General features: G+C 59.2%; 3 protein-coding genes across 17 annotated transcripts in view; all 3 read left to right on the top strand.

Moving 5' to 3' along the window:
- LOC309600814 (E3 ubiquitin-protein ligase rnf213-alpha-like) overlaps nucleotides 1-6,859 on the top strand; it is a 44,494-nt gene extending 37,635 nt beyond the window's left edge. Inside the window, exons 57-69 of the mRNA XM_082333427.1 lie at nucleotides 150-300; nucleotides 393-561; nucleotides 919-1,010; nucleotides 1,474-1,731; nucleotides 1,938-2,073; nucleotides 2,545-2,628; nucleotides 2,912-3,080; nucleotides 3,310-3,505; nucleotides 4,333-4,410; nucleotides 4,657-4,857; nucleotides 5,333-5,422; nucleotides 5,635-5,795; nucleotides 6,277-6,859. Coding sequence (XP_082189553.1) covers nucleotides 150-300; nucleotides 393-561; nucleotides 919-1,010; nucleotides 1,474-1,731; nucleotides 1,938-2,073; nucleotides 2,545-2,628; nucleotides 2,912-3,080; nucleotides 3,310-3,505; nucleotides 4,333-4,410; nucleotides 4,657-4,857; nucleotides 5,333-5,422; nucleotides 5,635-5,795; nucleotides 6,277-6,469 — 1,978 coding nt within the window. The 3' untranslated portion in view covers nucleotides 6,470-6,859. The remainder of the gene's footprint in view (nucleotides 1-149; nucleotides 301-392; nucleotides 562-918; nucleotides 1,011-1,473; nucleotides 1,732-1,937; nucleotides 2,074-2,544; nucleotides 2,629-2,911; nucleotides 3,081-3,309; nucleotides 3,506-4,332; nucleotides 4,411-4,656; nucleotides 4,858-5,332; nucleotides 5,423-5,634; nucleotides 5,796-6,276) is intronic.
- A 1,941-nt stretch (nucleotides 6,860-8,800) lies between these two features.
- On the top strand, nucleotides 8,801-13,472 carry LOC309600801 (hydroperoxide isomerase ALOXE3-like). The gene is made up of 13 exons (XM_082333388.1): nucleotides 8,801-8,988; nucleotides 9,281-9,479; nucleotides 9,556-9,637; nucleotides 9,731-9,853; nucleotides 9,990-10,093; nucleotides 10,202-10,524; nucleotides 10,611-10,814; nucleotides 10,921-11,007; nucleotides 11,956-12,125; nucleotides 12,206-12,327; nucleotides 12,415-12,515; nucleotides 12,866-13,036; nucleotides 13,269-13,472. The coding sequence occupies exons 1-13, from the start codon at nucleotides 8,851-8,853 to the stop codon at nucleotides 13,446-13,448; spliced, it is 2,004 nt and encodes a 667-aa protein (XP_082189514.1). The 5' UTR covers nucleotides 8,801-8,850; the 3' UTR covers nucleotides 13,449-13,472.
- Nucleotides 13,473-17,135: 3,663 nt separating this feature from the next.
- LOC309600808 (medium-chain specific acyl-CoA dehydrogenase, mitochondrial-like) overlaps nucleotides 17,136-22,978 on the top strand; it is a gene marked incomplete at its 5' end in the record, with an annotated part of 28,216 nt that continues 22,373 nt past the window's right edge. For 13 of the 15 annotated variants that reach the window (XM_082333401.1, XM_082333411.1, XM_082333398.1 and 10 more), the window contains 2 exons: nucleotides 17,137-17,159; nucleotides 22,315-22,414. In XM_082333401.1, coding sequence (XP_082189527.1) covers nucleotides 22,318-22,414 — 97 coding nt within the window. Of the gene's footprint in view, nucleotides 17,160-22,314; nucleotides 22,415-22,978 lie in introns of all 15 variants that reach the window. The other 2 variants (XM_082333402.1, XM_082333404.1) reach the window with 1 other exon arrangement.

Genomic DNA, 22,978 nt, shown 5'->3' with positions numbered 1-22,978 from the left:
AGGGCTTCACCCATCCACCGAACCCTCCTGCAGAGCCACAGGCACAGGGAAAATGCTGCGCTTGGCCAAAACGAAGGTCTCTGCGTCCTATGGTCCCATCGTGGGACTGAGCAAAAGACGTGGTGGATAATTGCTCTTTCTGAACGCAGCACCGGGGATAAAACGGAGAAAGGGTACATACTGGAGAGCTCTCTCTCGCGGAGAAATGAGCTGGAGAGGTGCCTGTCGCCTGCCTGCGTTGGTCTCGCGAGAGCTCTGCTCCATTCGTCCCTCCTCCTGGGGATCTACGCTGACAAAGAGGTGAGCGACCACCACGCCGTGAGGAGCGTTCAGCCTAGCTCGGGAGGAGGCCTTCTTGAGAGCCTAACGGAGGAGTCTGCCCCGTCTTCCAGGCAATTCTAGACCTGATGAAAGAGAAACCGGAGGATGTGGAAGAGTTCTTCTGGGGCCACCTTCAGAAAGACGTCACGTGCCTGGCAGAAGCACTCAGCCGGAACACAGAGGATGCCGTGTTGACTGTCCACCTGTTTCTACGGCACCTGAGCAACGACAACCCAGCAGGTAGAGAGCAGCTGGGCAGCTCTGGGAGGTCACCAGCAAGCTCGCGGTGGTTGGGTTTTAACCGGGACCGGTGTTACCGGTTCCTCTTTCCCGGGACAGTCTCCATCCTGGGAAACTGGTGAGAAGATGGTGAGGGCAGTCAGCTCATCCGAAGCACTCACGCCAGACCAGCGGGAGGGCAGGAGCAGACTGGGAGATGGTTTGCTCCGAGTAGGCATCTGTGTCATCCTTTCGGCTCTCGGTTCCTCTTATTTCTACACCATCGTACTCCTTGCTGTCAAGAAACCCAACAAAGCTCTGGGCAGACCCTAGGGTCTACAGGGTAAAAGGTCACATATTCCTTTGTGTCTTCTACAGATGAGAGCGTAGCCTTGAGTGTCCTGCGTGAGAAAAAGGACCGAGAAGAATGGGAAACCTCCTTCAAAGCCCTGGCTCAGCCCTTCTTCCAGGTACGCCCGTGCCCAGCTGCTGCTCGCAGGTATCGCGTGCCCAAAGCGCTGCTTTGCTGGTGGTCGTGTCCATGTCCAGATGCAGCTGCTGAGCTCAGGGCATTCCCACGTGAAAGAAAAGAGATTTGTCCCCTCTTTTTTGAACTGGGACCTCGGCCTGGGGTGGTGGAGACCTCCTGGCTGGCGTGGTCTCCTGCTCTGCAGAGAGCTGGCTTCTTGGATGCTTTTTATGTGCCCTTTCAGATCCTCCTTGGAAACCAGTGGGGTTTCTTCCCCTGGAGCAAATCACCTCCGGGTTTCTCCCTGGGCAGTTCTGTTCTTGGCCCTTTGGTGGCAAGTTCTCACCATGCCCCCCCGCTTCTCCAGAGCCCTCGTTGCTTTTCTTTGCCCTAAGACCCCGTGAATCCCCTCGGGCTGCTTCGGTAACGAGGGGCGGCTCCTAACGACCCTTGGGTTCTTGCAGGAATTGGAGCAGAGCCTTAATTCTGTCAAGGAGCAGAGGATGAATGAAGGTCCCCATGGCTCCAGCCTTCTCCTGAAAATAGCTTATGGCCAGACGCTGCCTTTCCAAGACCTGCCGAGGCAGGGGTTGATCAACCAGCCCTGCATGTGGAGATTTGAACAGAAGACGACCATCCAGACCTTGATGCATTTCCTACAGCAGGAAGATGGAGAAGGCACTGGAAACCCGTACCCCATTCTGCTGGAGCTCCTGTCAAAGGTTCGCTGTGGGAATATCTCCTCTCCTCCAAAACACCAGCAGGCACTGAGCAGATTCAGCCTGGCTGGTGTCCGTGGGGCACTGGGGTAACTTTTCTTCCCCGCCGTGTTTCTTTGGAGCATCCAGGACAAGGTCCTCCTCCAGAATACCCCGCAGCGCCAGACGGGATCCCCATCCCTTGAATCACGCTGAATTTTCTCTTCCAGCTTGAGAACATCCAACATGTCCGACACCTGCCTGACATTTTCCGTCTGCAGAATGGCCTGATCCACTTCTTCAAAAACATCTATAAAGGGGAAAACTACACAGTCCAACAATTCCTGGAGCAGCCCGAGCTTTCAGGTGCGATATGGAATTCCATCATGCCTGGGACGCGGGCGTTAGACACCCCTCGGCACCCAGAAGCTGCTGCCGTAGTTTGCATGGTGGAGCCAACTCAGCCACCTCAAGAGCAGCCCATCGAGGCTGGGGCTGCCTCTGCAGGAGGAAATTCAGGAGAGGGTGGAGGTGTCTGAGGCATCGAGACAGATCCGGGGCAGAGCCTTTCTCCTGGGGCATTTGGTGCTTGGTGAGGTTCTTCTGCCATGAGCAAGCAAGATGGGTGAGGCAGGGTTTTCAGCTCCTAAGTCACGGTGCCTGGTTGATTGATGTCACACGTGGTCTAACACAGGCTCGAAGCCCAGCTCGAGCCAACACACAGCATGGTTTGCTCTGACACCTCCAATGATGTAGCTGTTGGAGACGTCCTTTGACCTGACATCTCCCGGGAGGATCCCTTGACGGGGCCGTTTTCTCCTCTCTCTGTGCCCACAGAGGACCAGCGTTTGGCTTTCAGCAGAGCTATAGAGACAATCCGGAAAGTTTGGAGCAATATTAAAATGAACCCATCCAGCTCAGGTACGTACTCTTCCTCTGGGAAGAAAGAGGGATGTCACATCCCGCTTTCCTTGGCTGTTTCTTCTGGGGATGCTCCGAAACCGAGCTGCTTTCTGCAACTGCCCTTTCTTTCCCCTTCCTAGAAAAACTGCTGAGCTTGCTTGCTTTCCACCTGCTAAAAACAAATTAAAAACCCTCCCGAAAATACAAAACCTAATAAAAAACCCTTCCAAGACCTCAGGGAAAGGGAGAATTTCCCCTGGGATCCTTACAGCGGGTAGAAGACCGCTCCACCCTTTTACAGGCATCACCATCCTGCCAGACCTCTCGCCGAACGACATCAACACCAACACTGCCATCCTGCACCTCCTCCCCGCCCAACCGTCCATCAGCCACCTGGTCACCAGGTTCCTCATACAGCTGCAAAACAGCTGCGTTGACACGGCCGCGCGGGTCACCAGGGAGAGGCAACGGTAGGTCTCGAGCCACTCACCCTAGGGCTTGGCCATCTCCTCCAGCCTCCAGAAAGGCCCCAGGAGAGGTTTTCAGGGCTGGTGTGGGGCTTGCAGGGGAGCTGTGGCGGCCAAGCGATGCCATTGCGAGGTCCTGGTGGCTTGGTGTTCAGCAAAGCGAGTCCTCGATGGCAGAGTAGGACGAGGCAAGAGGCCCTCTGACCTCACAGGGCGACCATTCCTCTGCCAGGTCCATCTCCGCAGAAGAGGTGAAGCCCTCCTCCGTGCTGGCCATAACCAAGAGCGATCTGGTGACCATGGCGCTCGCCAACTTGCAGTACGAGATAGACGAAGACGGCACCAAGACGACCTACTTCGACTTCCAGATGCTGCAGCGGCAGGTGGTTCATCGCTTCATCAGTGGGAAGCCCATCATCAAGGCTCAGGTGAGCTCAGCACGGGCCAAGCTGGGCCGTCCCAGGCCAGCGGTGGGGTTGAGGTCTGTTTCCATCCTCTTCTGCGTGCCTTTCTGGAGCCAGCAGACTCAACTGAAGGCACTGGCAGATGCCTGCTGTGCATCTGTCTCTGTTCCTTGGGTTTTGAAGGAGTGCCGTGGCCAGACGCCACTTCTGTGGTCATGAAACGGTGGCCTGAAAGGGACCGTGAGGACCTACAGCCCTGCCTTTTGCGAAGGGCAAGCCACCCTCGTTTCTTTGAGAACGAGGGAGGAGTTGGTAGCTGTTGAAAGAACTTCAGGAGGCATCTTCCAGGGTTACGCCTGGTCCAAAGCGGGACTCTGAACCACCTTGGAGGAGCACATCTCTGGCTGGGGCTGTCGGTCTCCATTCTGTGAAAATGAAGCCTGGAGCTGGTGGGAAAAAGGGACTTGAGGACACCAGAACCAGGCTGTCCTGCAGCAAATGGGCTGTGCGTGCTCCCCTAAAGGTGGAGATCTGTCCACGTTGGCTGTTCCCAGGACCCTTTTGGTCCTTGGAAACGGTTCCCAAGAGGATGTTCTCCATCACCTTGGTGGGGACAGAGGTGAGGCTGCGAGCTCTCCAGACCCTTCTTCATGGAGATGCCTTTCTGCAGCCATCAGGAACCTCCCCTGATCTCCACAACCCCACAGTGGCCTCAGGAGGCCATCGACCATCTCCTGCTGAACTCTCACGGACATCCCGGGGACTCGCAGCTGCTCAGCTGAACTTTCTTGCTGGCCCCTGTTAGGTGACGCCAGGCGTGTTCATAACCCTCTGTCCCAACCCCTTTCCAGACGGCTCCATCTGTCACCCTCAACAATGTGAGGACCCTCCAGGCCACCAAGACGAAAGTCAGGGACCAGCTGCCCCAGGTAGGAAACGGGTCGCCGGTCTTCTCCTCCATCCAACCCTGAGGTCTCCCCTCACGTCCCGTGACACGATGGGGGCACGGAGACCGGGCGGACGTGTGGGAAGACCCAAGGCCAACTCAAGTAGGGGTTTGGAGACCTGGCAGGACCCAGTTCTCCTGTGCCAAGGGGACGAGCAGGCTGGGAGGGCATCACGTTGTGGTGGTCCCAGCCCTCCTTGGGTCACATCCTTGCCGTTCTTGCTGCCAGGAGCTGCTCAGCATCAACCAGGAGAAGCGCATCATGGAAGAGGCCCGCTCGGTCAATGCCCTCTCCAAGGTCTTGGCCACCTTGAAGGTGGCTGCTGAGTTCTTGGCCGTGACGGGTGGTGACCCAGAGCGCCCGCTGCCCGAGTACGTCCATCAGGAGCTGAAGATGGACGCCGGCGCGAAGCAGTTCCAGGATGTGCCGGTGGGCAAGGGGCTCAGGGCGGGCAGGAAATGGGACCCTCCTGTCCTCCCTTTGCCACTCTGGGTGGGGCTTCACATCTCCTGTGGCTCTGAGCACCTTCATGTGCTCCAGGGTCCCCAGATCTAGTGTCCGCAAAGGTTTGGGCGTCCCCTGCTCAGAGCAAAGAGGTCCTGAGCACCTGGGTGGGTTTAAAAGCTTGGCCGGGCGGTGGCAGGTCTTCATGTCCTGTTCACCAAGGCCCTGGGGACACCTCGGGCACTGCGGATGGCCTGGGGCACCTCTGCGGGGGATGCCGGTGATGGGGGAGCCAGGGGTTTGTAGATGCACCCGCCTGGATGCTTCAACTGGGCAGCTGAGGTGCGGCCACCGGGGATGGTGGTGGCCCAACGTGTCCTCTAGGACATGCTGGAGTTGAGCGTGGACGTGACCTTTCCGAGGAGCTGAATGCCTGTGCCTCTCTGTCCCCCTTCTTCAGGTGGTCCCCAACACCCGGCTGAAGCACATCCTGTCGCTGTGGCAGGTCCTGGCAGCTCGCCGGTCCATGCTGCTGGTACAGATGAACCAGGTGAGGGAGATGGGGGTGGGGGAGGGGAGATAGCGTTTGCCCCTCCCCCCCCAGGAGGAGAAAGGAAACCTGGGTAAAATCAAGGTCTCTGGCCCATCCGGAAGATAATCCACCCCCCCGGGCGCTTTCAAGACTGGGTTATGTCTTGGAGGCTCTCTGGTGGCCCTGATATGAGGTTCAAGGACACGAGAGGGTTGTGGTGGTCTTTGCAGGATCCCTTCTGCCTGGTACCCAAGCAGTTCCAAGAGCAGCTGGACGCAAGGAAGGCAAAAGCCCTGTCCTCTGCGTTGTCCAACACCAACCTCGACCTCTTCCTCATTGAGCTTCACGAGATGATCATGGTGGCGCTGTCCAGATTTGAGCCTGAATATGAGTAGGTCCCAGTCGTATCCTGGGTCAGCCAGAGCGGTGGCAGAAGCCGCAGCTTCCTGGGAGGATTTGGCTGGAGAGAGACCTCTGAAGGTCTCCGGTCCATGTCCTGCCCCAAGGCAGGTTACTCAAAGCCTTGTCTGGTTGCATGTTGGTGGATCTCCATCTTTGGAGATGCTCATCTTGGGAGCTGTCCCAAGGTGGCCTCACCCCTGATGGGAAGAGGTTTCTCTTATGCCCAGCTGTCAGCTGCCCCGTTGGCTCCTGACGCCACTGGAGATACCCCAGGGCAGTCTCTAGCATGAGGCATTGGCCATCATTCACCAGCCATCTTGGCCACCATTGAGGACCACCATTGACCAGCGACCTTGGCCAAGACAGTGCTTATTGCTGACAGCCAGCACTGGCCACAGCTGGCGGCTAGGGGTGGTGGGACATCCATCCCACCTCCACCCGCTCACCCCTCCGCTCTACCTCCCCCACAGGCTGAAGTATGCCTTTGAGTGCTTCCTGGAAGACAACGAAGTCCCTGCCACCTCCGTGGCCACCCTCACAGATGCCCTGAACCCGGACATTCCTGTCAAGAACATCCTCTCCGTCTGGAGGACGGCTGCGAAGACCAGCCAGATCAATGTCCCTGCGTACGGCCTGGAGAGGCCAGCCCGGGGCAGTCATTAGCCCCCTTCTCGCAATGACCCTGCTGGTGGCTTGTCCCCATGGGCACAGAGGAAACCTCTACCCCCAATCCCAGCTCTGGGGGTGACACACGAGCTGCGTGTGGGCTCCTGGAGCAGCTCGAGCCTCCGAACCCCTAAAATCCTGCTCCCCCACTGTCTGAACCTGGGTGAGAAGCTCTCACCTAGACCCACCACTGCCCCCACGAGGACCCCAAGCGTCCCCGTCCCACCAACCCTGCCGAGCCACAGCGGGAACCTGGAGACCATCTCCGTGGACACATCCCCAACGCTGCTATCCCTGTCAGTTGGCCAACGCTGCCCCAGGGGTGTCCGAGGCACTGGAGCCCCTCTGCCATTCCCGTGTTGGCCAAGAGGTGCTTCTGCATGTCCCCGTGCCCATTGTTGGTGGCCTTCATCCCGCCTTGTCCCTCCTGTCCCTTCCTGCATCATTAAACAGTCAAGGACCCATCTTGGTTTCGTGTTGTTCTCAAAACGGTGGTGGAGGGGACCTGGCTGCTGTCATGGGTGCGACCATCCCTTCTGGGGGCCCACCGTGGGCCTCAAGGGGCCTCTGGAGAGGCAGCGGTGGAGGAGCTGGAGGCCTGAGCTTCCCCACACTGGCTTCCACGGGTGGCCAGGGGCAGGAAAGACCACAGCCACCCTGCCCAGAGCTGCCCCCACTGCTCCCAGTATACCCCAGTGCCCCCAGGGTTTGACTCGCATGGTGAGCTCCTTCCCTCCATCTTCCCGGGGAAGGAGGCTCCTCTCCCCACCCTGCAGGTATTTATAGACATTGATGAGATCCACCCCAATGTCATCTCCAGGCTGGACCATCCCAGCTCCCTCAGCCTCTCCTCCTTGGAGAGATGCTCCAGTCACTTCATCATCTTGGTGGCCCTTCCCAAAAGTCTAGTTTAAGGCTCCTCGTAGAAGTCTGGCCAGCTTGTTGGTGAAGGCCCACTTGGTCAGGTGAATCCCATCAGCTCCCAACAGATCCAGCTTCTTGAAGGTAGCCCTGGCTTCTGGAAGGCAGCCCGGCTTCTGGAAGGTAGCCCTGGCTTCTGGAAGGTAGACCCGCCTTCTCAAAGGTACCATGATCACAGAAGCCCAACCTTGAGTATGGCACTGGCCACGCAGCCAGATGCTCCAATCCCTTCGTCATCTTCCCTGGCCTCTCTCCAGTATGTCCATGTCTCCCTTGTACTGGGAAGGCCAGTGCTGGACCCAGTCCTCCTGGTGTGGCCTCACCAGCACAAAGGTGAAGAAGCACCTCCCTCTACCGTGAGCCACCTTTGTGGCAAAGGCTCATGGTTTATGGTCAACTTGGTGTCCACCAGGACCTTTTCTACCAAGCTGCTTTCCAGCCTGGTGTCCCCATCGTGCCCTGGTGCCGGGGGTTGTCCCTCCCCAGGGGCAGGACTTTGCACTTCCCCTGGTAGAACCCCACGAGGTTCCTCTCAGCCCATTTCTCCAGCCTGTTGAGGTTTCCCCGGGTGGCAGCAGGACCCTTTGGCATTTCAGCTGCTCCTCCCAGTTTGGTGTCACCTGCAACCTGCCGATGTCCAGCTGGCTGACAACCCGCCTCACTGCTCATCCAGCCCATACATCAACAGCTTCTCTAGGAGGATCTTATGGAAGACTGTGTTGAAAGTCTTCCTGAAGTCCAGGTAGACAATGTCCACCGCTCTCCCCTCATCTACTGGGCCAGTCATTGCATTGTAGATGTTTATCAAGTCGGTCGAGCATGACTTCGCCTTAGTGAAGCCATGCTGACTCCTCCTGATGCTTATCTCACCCTTCATGTGCCTGGAAATGGTTTCCAGGATTACTTGCTCCACCACCTTCCTTTGGGAATTCCCTGCTGGTCCCACAACCGCTGCTCCACAGCATCCCTTGAGCAGCCGGTGAAGTGGGGGCAGCAGCGCGGGCGCTGTCCTGGCTGTGGCCCCTCCCAGCTTCTTGCTGGCAGAGCACGGGAAGCTGAAAAGTCCTTGACCGGTGTAAGCACTGCTTAGCAACAACTGAACCATCAGCGTGTTATCAACATTATTCTTCTAAATCCAAACCCCAGCACCGTACCAGCGACCAGGAAGAAAATTAACTCTATCCCCTCCGAAACCAGGACACATGGCCACCACGGGGGCCCTGGCCGTCCCCACGGCCACATCAGTTGAGATTAGATATGCCGGTAACGGTCATCTGATAACACCTCCCCTTGAGAAGGAAGGAGTGGCCACCCGGCTTGTGCAACGGCCACAGGGCTTGCGACACGTAAACCACCCAAAACGGCAGGTTTCCACCCCAAACCCCCTCACCCCTACGGGTGGTTGCTTTTTGAAGGCATCTCCTGACCATCGCTGCTTGTCCTCGGTGCAGCTCGCCATGGCCGTCTACAAGGTGAAGGTGGCAACGGGTGACATCCGCGAAGCCGGAACCAACAACTCCATCTCCATCACCTTGGTGGGCAGCCGTGGCGAGAGCCGCCGGACGACCATCAGCTACTGGTTCCGGCCGGGGATGGTGAGCGTGGGGACGGGGACACAAGTGGTGGCATGGGCTGTCCTGGGGACCCCGGCATGGGTTTTACTGGAGAGGGCAGGAAAAGGGCTTGGGTCTTCTCCAAGGTTTGGGGGGATGGAGAAAGAGGGCTTGGGGGGATGGTGGGAAGGGGTCTTGGGGGGGGAGGGAGGAAGAGGATCTTTGGGGGATGCTCTGAACCCCGTTTCTGCTGGTGGGGAACGCCCGTCTCCCCTGGTGCCACGCCGGGGCAGCTGCTCTCCTGCCCCAAGCCATTCCCCCCCGCCGTCACCAGGAGAAGGACCTGACCGTGAGCTGCGAGCAGGACTTGGGTCCCATCGTCCTCATCCGCCTGCACAAGTGGCGGCTCTTTTTGGAGGACGCCTGGTTCTGCAAGGACATCCGCGTGACAGCGCCCGATGGCACCCTCTACCGCTTTCCCTGCCACCAGTGGCTGGAGGGGGTCACCACGGTGGAGGTCCGGGAGGGCTCAGGTAGGACCCATCCCACCCACATCCTCCTCTGCCAGCCAGGGGGGTCCGACCTTGGCCCCGCTCTCCTCCTTTCCAGGGAAAAAGCTGGTGGACGATGAGCTGGAGATCCTCAAGGAGCATCGGCGGCAGGAGCTGAAGGCACGGCAGGAGGCTTACCAGTGAGAGCAGGGACATAGGGATGGAGGCCCACCACGGCCAGGGTGGCCTGGCCAGTGGTGACACTGATGTCTGTCCCCATGTCTCACCCGCAGGTGGAAGAGCTTCGCCGAAGGCTGGCCCCGTTGCCTCAACGTGGGCTCCATCTTCGAGCTGGACTCCAACATTCAGTTCTCCTGCATGAGGGCCACCAACTTCACCGGTGTCCTCATCTTCCAGTAAGCAATGCCCCAAGGCTGGGGAGGACCTGGATGATGGGAGTGAGGAGCATCGCCAGTGCCACCCTGTCCCGGGAGGCTGGCAGCGGGGCCAGGGAAGGCACGGTGAGTGCTGATGTCCACCTCTTCCCCGTAGAGGGGCCTCCCATCTTCTGGCAGGGTTCCTGTTGAGACCCACCTCCTGGAAGAGCCTGGATGAGATGCGCAGCATCTTCTCCCGGACGAAGGGCAGGGAGATCGGTGGGTGCCTTGCGTGTCCTCCCCCCCACCACCCAGGGCTTCCCAAGAAGTCCCTGGCTTGACGTGGAGGGTGGGCAGTTGGGTGCTGATGTGCGGCCACCCCCTCAGTCCCCGAGTACGTGGCCAGGCACTGGCGAGAAGACGACTTCTTCGGTTACCAGTTCCTCAACGGCAACAACCCCATCGTCATCCGGCAATGCACGGCGCTGCCAGCCAAATTCCCAGTAACGCCAGAGATGGTGGCCGGCTCTTTGGGTGGTGGCACCAACCTGGACAAGGAGATACAAGAGGGTCGGATCTTCATCGTGGACTATGAGGTGCTGGAGGGCATCCCGGCCGGCACCATCCACGGGCGCCAGCAGCACGTGGCCGCCCCGCTCTGCCTGCTGCACCAGGGCACCGACAGGCTTCTACGCCCCATCGCCATCCAGGTAGGGACGTCCCACCCCAAACCAGTGGACGATCCCACCGTGGTGGTGGGGAGGAGATGGTCCCACCGCGTGGTTGTGTCCCACAGCTCAGCCAAACGCCGGGACCCACCAGCCCCATCTTCTTACCGAGCGATGCCGAGTGGGACTGGCTGTTGGCCAAGACCTGGGTACGCAACGCCGACTTCTACAGCCACCAGCTCCTGACCCACCTCTTGAGGACCCACCTCTTCGGGGAGGTCTTTGCCATCGCCACCCTACGCCAACTGCCCGCCTGTCACCCCCTCTTCAAGGTGAGGTCCCACCTCAGGACGACCACCCACCCATCTGACCGCAGCAACCCCCCCAGCTCCTTGGGAGGTCCCTGCTCATCTCCAAGGTCTTGGTTTCCACCACCAGCTCCTCATACCCCACTTCCAGTTCACGTTGCACATCAACACATTGGCCCGGAGCGTCCTCATCAACCCCGGCGGCACCATCGACAAGGTGAGCCCCGGTGACTGGGAGCATTGGGGTCTACTGGGAGCACTGGAGTGTACTGGGAGAACTGGGGGACATGGGGTATACTGGGAGTACTGGTGCCCTGGGAGATCTTGGGGGCTTTGGGGTATACTGGGAGCACTGGGGAGGGATACTTGGAGTACTGGTGCTCTTGGAGCACTTGGAGGCACTGGAGTATACTGGGATTGCTGGGGGGCACTGGGGAGCACAAAGGGCCCTGGGGGACACTAAAGAGCACAGGGGCTGGGGAGCACTGGGGACAGTGGGGTATACCGGGAATAGTGGGAGGCACTGTGGGGGCACTAGCAAGGTTGCCGGGGGGGGGGGGGGGTGCTGGGGTGTAATGGGAGCACTTGTGGGGTATACTGGGGGCACTGGGTTGCACTTGGGCTACTTGGAGTACTCGTGCCCTGGGCGCATTCAGGACCACTGGAGTATACTGGGAGCACTGTGGGGGCACTGGAGAGCACAGAGGGCCCTGGGGGACACTAGAGAGCACGGAGGGGCTGGGGAGGTATACTGGGAGCACTGGGAGGTACTGGGGGAGGGGGGTACTTGCAGTACTAGTGCCCTGGGAGCACTTGGGGGCACTGGCATATACTGGGAGCACTGGGGACCACAGAGGGCCCTGGGGAACACTAGAGAGCATGGCGGTGGGCTGGGGAGCACTTGAGGGCACTGGGGTATACTGGGAGCACTGGGGAGCATTGGGGAGCATTGAAGACCCTGGGGGACACTAGAGAGCCTGGGGACGGGGGGGTGGAGCTGGGGAGCACTGGGGAGCACTGAAGTCCCTGGAGGACACTAGAGAGCCTGGGGAGGGGGTTGGAGCTGGGGCCACTGGAGTATACTGGAAGCGCTGGGGCAGCTGGGGGCTGGAGGGGGCCACAGTGCCTCCTGCCCTGAGCACCCATGGGTGCCCCGCCCCGCCAGGGCTCGGGGATCACCTATGAGGGGATGCTGCTGATCGTCCAGCGGGGCTTGGAGAAGGTCACCTACACCTCCCTCTGCCTCCCCGATGACATCCGGCACCGCGGCATGGCCCACCTCCCCAACTACCACTACCGGGATGACGGGATGAGGCTCTGGGAAGCCATCGAGAGGTGGGACAAGGGGTTGGGTGGCAGCTGCTGGAGGTCCCATGGGTGCTCCATGACCTCATGGTCACCTTACCCCACGGTAGCTTCGTCTCTGGCATCGTGGCTTTCTACTACGGGGAGGACGCGGCGGTGAGAGGGGACGCCGAGCTGCAGGCTTGGGTGATGGACATCTTCACCAACGGCTTCTTGGGCAGGACCTCCTCAGGTACCGTGTCCACCTGGGTGTCCCCAGGGGTGACAGGGGGACAAGGACAGGTCGCTGATGCTCTCTGCCGTCCCCCACCACCCCCAGGTATCCCCTCCTCACTGCAGACGGCGGCGGAGCTCAGCAAGTTCCTCACCATGGTGCTGTTCACCTGCTCGGCACAGCATGCGGCCGTCAACAACGGGCAGGTGGGACAGGGGACCTCTGACCCCTCTGCACCCAAAAGATGTCCCCAACTGTCCCCGTCCCACGCTGGAGAGATGTTCTCCTCCAACCCCTCTGTGCGCGGGAGGGATGTCCCTATCCTGAGCCAGGAAAGATGGCCGTGTCCCACCTCTATTTGTGCCAGAGGGATGTCCCCATCCAACCCCTCTCCATGCCAGGGGGACGTCCCCACCCCACCTCAGGAGAACGTCCCCAGCCATCCCCTCTCCATGCCAGGGGGACGTCCCCAGCCCACCTCTGGAGAACGTCCCCAGCCAACCCGTCCCCACGCCAGGGGGATGTCCTCTGCTGACACTGGTCTCTCACCCCGCAGTATGACCTGGGCGCCTTCCTCCCCAACGCCCCGTCCTCCATGCGCCACCCGCCGCCGGCGGAGAAGGGCAAGGCCTTCCTCCAACACTTCCTCGACACCATCCCCGAGGTGGACACCACGGCCAACATCCTGGTGGCCCTCATCCTCCTCAGCTCCTCCCTCAGCGACAGGGTGAGTCCGGCCCTGCCGTCACCACGCCCTCCCCCAAATGGCAGCTCTGTGGGGCTGAGGAACCCCAAGAGGTGCCCCACGGGGGCGTGGGTGCATGTCACCACCTTGACTACCCAGGGTGGTGGCCACCATCGCTCTACAGCTACCAGGGTGCCCAGAACCCCCTGAGATGGCTTGAGGCACCTCAGCCAAGCGGTTGAACCTGATGGGTCCCCATCCCCATGTCCCCCAGAGGCTCCTGGGACAGTACCCGGAGGAGCGGTTCACGGAGGCGGAGCCCCGGCGGCTCATCAGGACCTTCCAAGGGCGGCTGGAGGAGATCCGGGAGCTCATCGAGGACAGGAACCACTGGGCCCAGCTGAGATACAACTACATGAACCCGCTGGAGATCGAGAACAGCATCTCCATCTGAGTGCCCCCGCAGCCCAGCACCGGCACCCAGCACCCAGGCACCCCCAACCCCGCCAGCACCGATCACCTGGGCACCCCCAGCACCCAGCACCTGAGCACCCAGCACCCGAGCACTCAGCACCCCCCTGTACCCACCACCCCCAGCACCCAGCACCAATCACCTGGGCACCCCCAGGACCACAAACTGGGACATCCTGAGCACCCAGCATCTTAGTACCCAGCACCCCCAGCACCCAGCACCTGGGCACCCCCAGCACCAATCACCTGGGTATGGCCAGCACCCCACACCCACCACCCTCAGCACCCAGCACCCGAGTACCCAGCACCCCCTGTACCCACCACACCCAGCACCGATCGCCTGGGTACCCTCAGCACTCCACACCTGGGCAACCCCAGCACCCCCAGCACCCCCAGCACCCAGCACCTGGGCACCCCCAGGACCCCCAGCACCCGAGTACCCACCACCCCCAGCACCACCAGCACCCAGCACCCGAGTACCCAGCACCCCCAGCACCCAGCGCCTGAGCACCCAGCACCCCCTGTACCCACCATCCCCAGGACCCCCAGCACCGATCACCTGGGTACCCCCAGCACCCCAGCCCCCCCAGCACCCAACATCCCCAGCACCCAGCACCCCCAGCCCCCAGGACCCCCAGCCCCTCCCACCCCGCTCTCCCCCCAGCCCCTCAATAAACGCCAGCTGTCAATCAAACCCTCGCTGCTTGGGGGGTGTGTGTGTCCTAAATACCTGGGGACCCTCAACAAGCTGGGGGGGCAACTGGGAGACATGGTGGGGTGCCCAGTGCTCCCAGTGCCCTCCCCACTGCTCCCTATGCTCCCCAGTGCTCCCAGTGCCTCTCAGTGCTCAGCGGTGACTCCAGTGCTCCAGTGCCCTCTAGTGGTCCCAGTGTCCCCAGTGCTCCCGGTGCCCCACAGCACTCCCCAGTCTCCTCAGTGCTCCCCAGTCTCCCCAGTGTTCCCAGTGCCCCACAGCACTCCCCAGTTTCCTCAGTGCTCCCCAGTCTCACCGGTGTTCCCAGTGCCCCTCAGTTCTCCGCAGTATCCCCAGTACTCCCAGTGTCTCTCAGTGCTCCCAGTGCCCCTAAGTGCTCAGCAGTGGCCCCAGTGCTCCTAGTGCCCCACAGTGCTCCCCAGTGTCCCCAGCACTCCCATCTCCCTAGTGTTCCCAGTGCCCCTCAGTGCTCCCCAGTGCTCCCAGTGCCCCCCCAATGCTCCCAGTGCCCCCCCAATGCTCCTCAATGTCCCCAGCACTCCCCAGTGCTCCCAGTACCCCTAAGTGTTCAGCAGTGGCCCCAGTGCTCCCAGCACCCCCACAATGCTCCCAGTGCCCCTCAGTGCTCTCCAGTCTCCCCAGTGTTCCCAGTGCTCTGCACTGCTCCCCAGTCTCCCCAGTGCTCCCAGTGCCCTGCAGCGTTCCCAGGCCTCCTCTCCAGGAGTGTGCTGGCCTCCTCGGGGACAGCCGAAGCCCCAGGGAGCGGACAGTCTGTCTGAGGAGGGGACTGACTGCCCCGTTTCACCCACGGCTGGTCCCTCTCGCACCCCTTTCTGTCTCTCCCTCCTTTCTCCCGCCCTCTTTCCCAGCTTTCCCCCCCACTCCTTCACCAGTTTGCGCAGTCCCGCCGCCCCCCTCCCACATCCCCCAATTTGAAATGAAGCAATGTTTGCGATACCCAGGAATCAAACAAGCTAAAAATATACCTGAAAATATTTTAGTTGAATTTTAAAATGTTCTTTCACTGCAGTAGCTTCAGTAACTTGCCTTACGTCAATCCCTGCACAACGTTCAAGTGGCTTTCCAGTTCCAAAAGAACGGTTTGTTAGCAAATGCTAGCACACAGTTTGCTCCTAGTAATTAAAAAAAAAACCAAAAAAAACCAGTAAAACATTTGTAACTACTACTAAAAAAATAACACTCCGGCCTAGATGAGAATTGCTGACTTTAAGGAACGAAATATATTTTCTGATGTAATATTCTTGCTAGCTGCTCCTAAGAGAAACTTTGGTTGTCATTTCTGAGGGCAACAACTTTGAAACTCAAGGTTCAGGCGGTTCAGGCTTGGACAGATAACCCTGCTATCATTCGTATCCCTCTTTTCCCAAATACTCAGCAGTGTTGGGGGTTTTTTACTGTACCCCTTGAGGTGAATTAAACACGTGTTTGTGCTTAAATATATATATATCAAAAACTAAAATAATGAGCAATGCGTGGGGCGGAGCCCTACCACCATAAGCTGTGCCAGCACCTTTCCGTACGGATCCTGAACCCACCTACCTGCCTCTAGGACCGCGTTGCGGGTGTAACCCCAGTTAGCGTACTCATGCTAAAAGCCGCGCTGCTCATCAAAAAAACCCCCAAACCTTTATCGGTAAAACGGGATGAATATATTCCTCTGTATCACAGGGCTGTTGTGATGATAAATCAGCTGAGGAATACTGAGATACGAGGTATGCAGAAACCATATAAATAAGAGATAAATAATACCTGAAGAGGGCCATTAAACTCCGTCATTAAACTCCCACACCGCAGTCAGAAGCGTGACCGACGGAGCAGAACCTATAGAAAGTGGCGCACCGATCGCAGGCTTGAGAGCGGCCATTTAAAAGCCCCAAAGCCACGCGATCCCGTGCGCTTGAGACTCGATTTAAAGCTGGGAGAAGACGCGAAAATCTTTGTGAAATAGTTGAATGACATCAAATTACAAATTACCTTTTGCTCAACTTTACTCCCTGAAAGGGAGAAAAAATCCACTATCCGAGCACAAGTATCGGAGGGAAAAATCACCAGTCGCTCCAATCAGTAAAAGCCTGGAGTCGTGCCAGGACAAAGCCTACGGGAGATCACAATCTGCGTCTTTTTAATCTTTTGATATATCGGAAAAAATAACTCTGAGGCGGCTAGCTCCCCAATGAAGCGTTTCTGCTGCATTAAATACAAACCCGACGGCCACAGCTGGCAGCAGCAAACCACGCGATCGAGAATCAAACACGCCGAGGCGATAACGGGACTAAAAATATCGGGCACACCTTACTTGGAAGCGTTACGGAAAAGAAAACACTACCTGAAATCCAGCTTTCGGGAAACAGCTTGGTATTTCAGTAACGCTGTTAAAAACTGCCTGCTGGAGGAGGTTCGCAGAGAAAGCAAAGTAGCTATTTCTCTGGAAAATGGTATTTTAATAAAGCCTGAAATAACACTGCTTTAATCCGCTGAAGGAATAATATTCCAAAAAAGCGTATTGCACAGCCCTGCAGTCATTTGCAAGACCGATGCTTTTGCTTCGGTGTACGGCCAGGACCGAGGGCTTCGTTACACCGCCTGTACACATCGCTGTAGCACCTCAAATTCAGTGGCATTAAAGCCCAGGTTTGTACTAAGACTATTAATTTTAAAACCCTGGCCGAGCCAGTTGGTTTTGTTCTTTGCAACGAGCCCAGACGTTACCAGAATGAGACCAGCTCCGGGCTGCGTAGAGAAATTAAAATTGGTTTGTGTGGAGAAGGGGGAAAACCCTGACGGGGAAAACCGGGGCAGAGCTGCGCCCCGCTTCTGCTTCACCCCCAAAACCGGGTTTATGGCGAGCCCGCAGTAAATGAAGGGCAGAAACGTCCCGCAGCCGCCCTGCCCTTCACCGCTGCCCGCCCCGACCTTACCCTCCGCAGCGCCAAGATGTCCGCCCTCAGAGCCAGCCGGGTGAGCGGCCGGGCCGGGACGTGGAGGCCGGGGGGGAACGGGGACGGCTGGAGGGCGAAGGGACAGAGGTGCCGGGGGTCGGCGGGCTTGAGGGCGGGGGACCGCGCTGCAGCCGGCGGCTTCCCCCCCTCATGGGCGCCCTGCTTCCCCTCAGGGGCTGCCCGCCTGCGGCTTCCCGCCGTCACGGGCGCCCTGCTTCCCCTCAGGGGCTGCCTAGCAGCAGCTTCCCCCCCTCATGGGCACCCTGCTTCCCCTCAGGGGCTGCCCGCCTGCGGCTTCCCCCCCTCATGGGCGCCCTGCTTCCCCTCAGGGGCTGCCTAGCAGCAGCTTCCCCCCCTCATGGGCACCCTGCTTCCCCTCAGGGGCTGCCCAGCAGCGGCTTCCCCCCCTCATGGGCGCCCTGCTTCCCCTCAGGGGCTGCCCAGCTGCAGCTTCCCCCCCTCATGGGCACCCTGCTTCCCCTCAGGGGCTGCCCGCCTGCGGCTTCCCCCCCTCATGAGCGCCCTGCTTCCCCTCAGGGGCTGCCCGCCTGCGGCTTCCCCCCCTCATGGGCGCCCTGCTTCCCCTCAGGGGCTGCCCGCCTGCGGCGTCCCCCCCTCATGGGCGCCCTGCTTCCCCTCAGGGGCTGCCCGCCAGCGGCTTCCCCCCCTCATGGGCGCCCTGCTTCCCCTCAGGGGCTGTCTGCCAGCGGCTTCCCCCCCTCATGGGCGCCCTGCTTCCCCTCAAGGGCTGCCCGCCAGCAGCTTCCCCCCCCTCAGGGGCACCCTGCTTCCCCTCAGGGGCTGCCCGCCAGCGGCTTCCCCCCCTCATGGGCGCCCTGCTTCCCCTCAAGGGCTGCCCGCCTGCGGCTTCCCCCCCTCATGGGCACCCTGCTTCCCCTCAGGGGCTGCCCAGCTGTGGCTTCCCCCCCTCATGGGCACCCTGCTTCCCCTCAGGGGCTGCCCAGCTGTGGCTTCCCCCCCTCATGGGCGCCCTGCTTCCCCTCAGGGGCTGCCCAGCTGCGGCTTCCCCCCCTCATGGGCGCCCTGCTTCCCCTCACAGGCTGCCCGCCTGCGGCTTCCCCCCCTCATGGGCGCCCTGCTTCCCCTCACAGGCTGCCCGCCTGCGGCTTCCCCCCCTCATGGGCGCCCTGCTTCCCCACAGGGGCTGCCCAGCTGTGGCTTCCCCCCCTCATGGGCGCCCTGCTTCCCCTCAGGGGCTGCCCGCCTGCGGCTTCCCGCCGTCATGGGCGCCCTGCTTCCCCTCAGGGGCTGCCCAGCTGCGGCTTCTTCCCCTCATGGGCGCCCTGTTTCCCCTCAGGGGCTGCCCAGCTGTGGCTTCTTCCCCTCATGGGCGCCCTGCTTCCCCTCAGGGGCTGCCTGCCAGCAGCTTCCCCCCCTCAGGGGCACCCTGCTTCCCCTCAGGGGCTGCCCTGCAGCGGCTTCCCCCCCTCATGGTCGCCCTGCTTCCCCTCAGGGGCTGCCCGCCAGCAGCTTCCCCCCCTCAGGGGCACCCTGCTTCCCCTCAGGGGCTGCCCGCCTGCGGCTTCCCCCCCTCATGGGCGCCCTGCTTCCCCTCAGGGGCTGCCCGCCTGCGGCTTCCCGCCGTCATGGGCGCCCTGCTTCCCCTCAGGGGCTGCCCAGCTGCGGCTTCCCCCCCTCATGGGCCCCCTGTTTCCCCTCAGGGGCTGCCCAGCTGTGGCTTCTTCCCCTCATGGGCGCCCTGCTTCCCCTCAGGGGCTGCCCGCCAGCAGCTTCCCCCCCTCATGGGCGCCCTGCTTCCCCTCAGGGGCTGCCCAGCTGTGGCTTCCCCCTCTCATGGGCACCCTGCTTCCCCTCAGGGGCTGCCCAGCAGCGGCTTCCCCCTCTCATGGGCGCCCTGCTTCTCCTCACAGGCTGCCCGCCAGCAGCTTCCCCCCCTCATGGGCGCCCTGCTTCCCCTCAGGGGCTGCCCACTGCCAGCAGCTTCTTCCCCTCATGGGCGCCCTGCTTCCCCTCATGGGCGCCCTGCTTCCCCTCATGGGCGCCCTGCTTCTCCTCATGGGCGCCCTGCTTCTCCTCATGGGTGCCCTGCTTCTTCTCATGGGTTCCCCAGTGGCTTCCCCCCCTCATGGATGCCCTGCTTCCCCTCAGGGGCTGCCCACCAGCAGCTTCCCCCCTCATGGACGCCCGGCTTCCCCTCAGGGGCGCCCAGCTTCCCCTCAGTGACTGCCCGCCGGCAGCTTCTTCCCTTCACAGCCTTTCCCATCGTGTACCTGGCCACGCCGCCGCTGGCGTTTTTTACGGTCTATAAAAGTTGTTTCCTGAAGTACTGACCCTCCCGTTAGGAATGAAGAATGTTGCTTCTCTAAGAAGTTACGGAACCACCTCCCGGCTTCCCGCGAGGCAGTTACAAAGGGTTTGCAGATCCAGTGGTGCCGGGTTGATGCTGGCATTTCTCCCACTCTCCTGTTTCCTTCCTGAAGTCGGGGAAAGGTGAAGGGAGGTGCCATGGCGGCTGTGTCCTTCCCTCGTGTGGCCATGTCCTTCCCTTGGGCAGCCATGGTGGCCATGTCCTTCCCTCGGGCAGCCGTGTCCTTCCCTCGGGCGGCCATGGCAGCCGTGTCCTTCCCTCAGGCAGCCATGTCCTTCCCTCGGGCAGCCATGTCCTTCCTTCAGGCAGCCATGGCAGCCATGTCCTTCCCTCGGGCAGCGTGGCAGCTGTGTCCTTCCCTCAGGCAGCCATGTCCTTCCTTCAGGCAGCCATGGCAGCCATGTCCTTTCCTCGGGCAGCAGTGATGTCCCCCGGAGGGACGCGGCCACCCGCCAAAGCGTTGCTGTGACAGCAGTGGCCAGAGAAGGCGGCTCCACCCGATGCCCGCCGGTCCCTTGCAGATCAAAGGTGACGCTTTTGGGCACCGGTGGTTGGTGTTCAGCCCCACCAACAATCACGCCGCTGGGGCAGCGGCGTTTCCGAAGCTGGCAGAGCTGGCGTAACGCCTGAGGAGTTGGGTTTGAACGTGGCTACCGGCAACTTATCACCGAATCCGCCGAGTCAGAGAATAGGGAGGTTGACGGAGCAGGCAGGTGGTCGTCCAAATCCTTACCTGTTGTGAACCAGGGTCCTTTGTCACCCCTTTGTGCCACCGCCAGGTACGACCCCCCCGTCCGATTCGTATTTCCATTTCTTCCCCTCCGTTTGCGGGGAGCGTCGGGTTTTTTCAGCGTAGCCTTCAGCGTCGACCTTGCATACTGCTCTGCGATGAAAACCACGATAGGCTAAGTAACTTTTTGGTGGCAAAGCTATATGTGACTGGATCGTCCTTAACATAATCACTTTTTTTAAATTTTATTTTATCCCGAAAGCGGGGTCGTTTTGCCTGGCGCGCAGACACCAATCAACGCACCGAGCCGAGGTATTTTATTCCCTTCATATTTGTGCAGAGACGGGCGCTAGGTGGTGAGTCCACACAGCCAGCACACCTTCGTACAAAACTACAGCGTATTTATTTTGCTCTGTGATTAGTATAATCCCGCCCAATATTACGCTTATTGGTTAGTGATTAACATTTCGTACACTATTAGTTTACTGTATTTAAATTAGCCTCGCTCGCTATGCAAATTAGCACGCCTGCTCCTTTCAGGTGGGGGGGGCAAGTCTTTTCGGTCCGGAATTGAGTCAGTGGTCGCCATCTCCCCTCGCCGCATTTACCTCTCACCCAGTGACCGCGGTTTTATCAGGCTGCGTGTGTTTCTGGCCGCCATCCGGTCTTTGGCACCGAGATGTTCCCTTTCCTCAGTCCGGCAGCTCTTCTTCAAGGCTCTAGCCCTTACTTTTCCGCGGTTCGTTAATGAAACAAATCCTCTTCTATCTTTCAGCTCCCTCCCAAATTCCTTTCCCAGAGCACAGCTGCTTTGTAGTTTTGCTCAGGGGAAAATCTTCACTTTCTGCAGGACAGCGGTTACAATTACCCGGCTTTTTCTCAACCTCATCTCCCTTTTGTCCGTTTCCAGATAAAATAAGGTATAAAACGTTTGGGAGGATTGAGGTCTTTCTAGAGGTTTGTTGGTAGTGTTTGATTGTTTTGTTTTTCTGCGTAATGGTGGTAGCAGTTAGGGAAGAAGGTGAGGCAAGAAAGGAAACCTTAGGTAAATACTACTTTGCAATGTGGCTTGTGAAAACTCCAAATGAATAAGATATTGCTACTGGAAAATGCAATCCTGAGCTATTAATACATTCGCTTAACGCTTTAATAACAACCCCAGGCACCACTGCAGGCGTGGGGAGGAGGGGCTGGGAGCTGCCCGGGGCAAAGGACCTGGGGGTGCTGGTCGACAGCGGCTGAACGTGAGCCAGCAGCGTGCCCAGGTGGCCACGAGGGCCAATGGCATCCTGGCTTGTGTCAGGCATGGTGCGGCCAGCAGGAGCAGGGCAGGGATCGTCCCCCTGTGCTGGGCACTGGTGAGGCCGCCCCTCGAATGCTGTGCTCAGCGCTGGGCCCCGCACCCCAAGGCGGCCATGGAGGGGCTGGAGCGTGGCCAGAGCAGGGCAGCGAGGCTGGGGCAGGGGCTGGAGCACAAGGCTGGGGAGGAGCGGCTGGGGGAGCTGGGGGGGCTCAGCCTGGAGAAGAGGAGGCTGAGGGGAGCCCTCATCGCTCTCTGCAACGGCCTGAAAGGAGGCTGGAGCCGGGGGGGTCGGTCTCTGCTCCCCAGGAACAAGCGATGGGACGAGAGGGAACGGCCTCAAGCTGCGCCAGGGCAGGGTTGGGTTGGGTATTGGGAAAAACTTCTTCCCCCAAAGGGCTGTCAGGGCCTGGCCCAGGCTGCCCGGGGCAGGGGCTGAGTCCCCACCCCTGGGGGTATCTAAAAGCCGGGGAGATGTGGTGCTGGGGGCCATGGTTTAGTGGTGGCCTTGGCAGCACTGGGTTAACGGTTGGACTCAATAGTCTTCAAGGTCTTTTCCAACCTTAACGATTCTATGATTCAGTACTCAGCACTTCTAGCAGTGGTCTTCCTGCATTTCTTCACTTTTTAACTCTATAGATGTTTTCAGTATGCTCTGAAAATACTCTTTTTTCACTGCATTGATACCTATCATCGCCTGTGTTCTTCGCGCTGCGTTGTGCTGCAGTCAGGCTCGCAGCTTCGTGAGGCTCGAGCTGTGAAGATCTTACCCCTCGTGTTCTTTTTTTCTTTAGCAGATGCTCCGAACCATTGCAGGGCAGGGATGGAGATCCCATTCGGGTAAACCGGATCAAAACGTACATATAAGCAAACCGGGAGCTGGCTTTAGCTTTGGTAAGTATTGCGGTTTTTGAAAGAAATAAGAGTTCAGGACAAATTGCCGAGTTAGGGAAAAAAAAAACTGAAGCAATGTGTTGCAGTTCAGCATGAATTTACAATGGAAGTGTTTATTCTGAATAAATTTTTATTCTTTTTTTGAAAAAGTGTTCAAAAATCAAAATTACTTTCTTCTCCAGCTCAGGAAAGCCAGGTATGTGTGTGATATCGAGGAGATTTTCTTTTTTTTTTTTTAACTAATGCCCATCTTGAGCTTTTTTATTGCCAAAGTTGCCTTAGCTTTGACTAATTATCTCACGCTGGCTTTTAAAACATGAAGAGAACTGTAGGTAGTCTTAGTTGAACTTGGTTATAAAGAAATTCATCCGCATCTTGGTATATTATATACGTAGAAGCAAATGCAGTGGGCCAGCAGGTAGATGTTTGAAAGCAAGTAGCCAGAATTGTCAAATAAGGAACATTTATCTGCCTCCATCTCCTCCTCCGTTTACCGAGCACAGCGTGCTTCACGTGTCTTTCGGTAAGATATGTTGTGTTGCGTGGTACTTCCTACGCTGTTGT

This window comes from Platalea leucorodia (genome assembly GCF_965183815.1).
Source record: "Platalea leucorodia genome assembly, chromosome: 25".
Classification (NCBI taxonomy): domain Eukaryota; kingdom Metazoa; phylum Chordata; class Aves; order Pelecaniformes; family Threskiornithidae; genus Platalea; species Platalea leucorodia.
Note: the sequence above shows the minus strand (reverse complement) of the source record. Positions and strands in the feature narration are given on the sequence as shown.

Excerpts from the sequence above, each read along its gene's own strand:
- LOC309600801 (XM_082333388.1), top strand. The coding sequence starts at position 8,851 with ATGGCCGTCTACAAGGTGAAGGTGGCAACGGGTGACATCCGCGAAGCC. Across the intron at positions 9,854-9,989 it reads ACCGGTGTCCTCATCTTCCA|AGGGGCCTCCCATCTTCTGG; the intron begins GTAAGCAATGCC and ends TCTTCCCCGTAG. Across the intron at positions 13,037-13,268 it reads GCTCCTCCCTCAGCGACAGG|AGGCTCCTGGGACAGTACCC; the intron begins GTGAGTCCGGCC and ends CATGTCCCCCAG.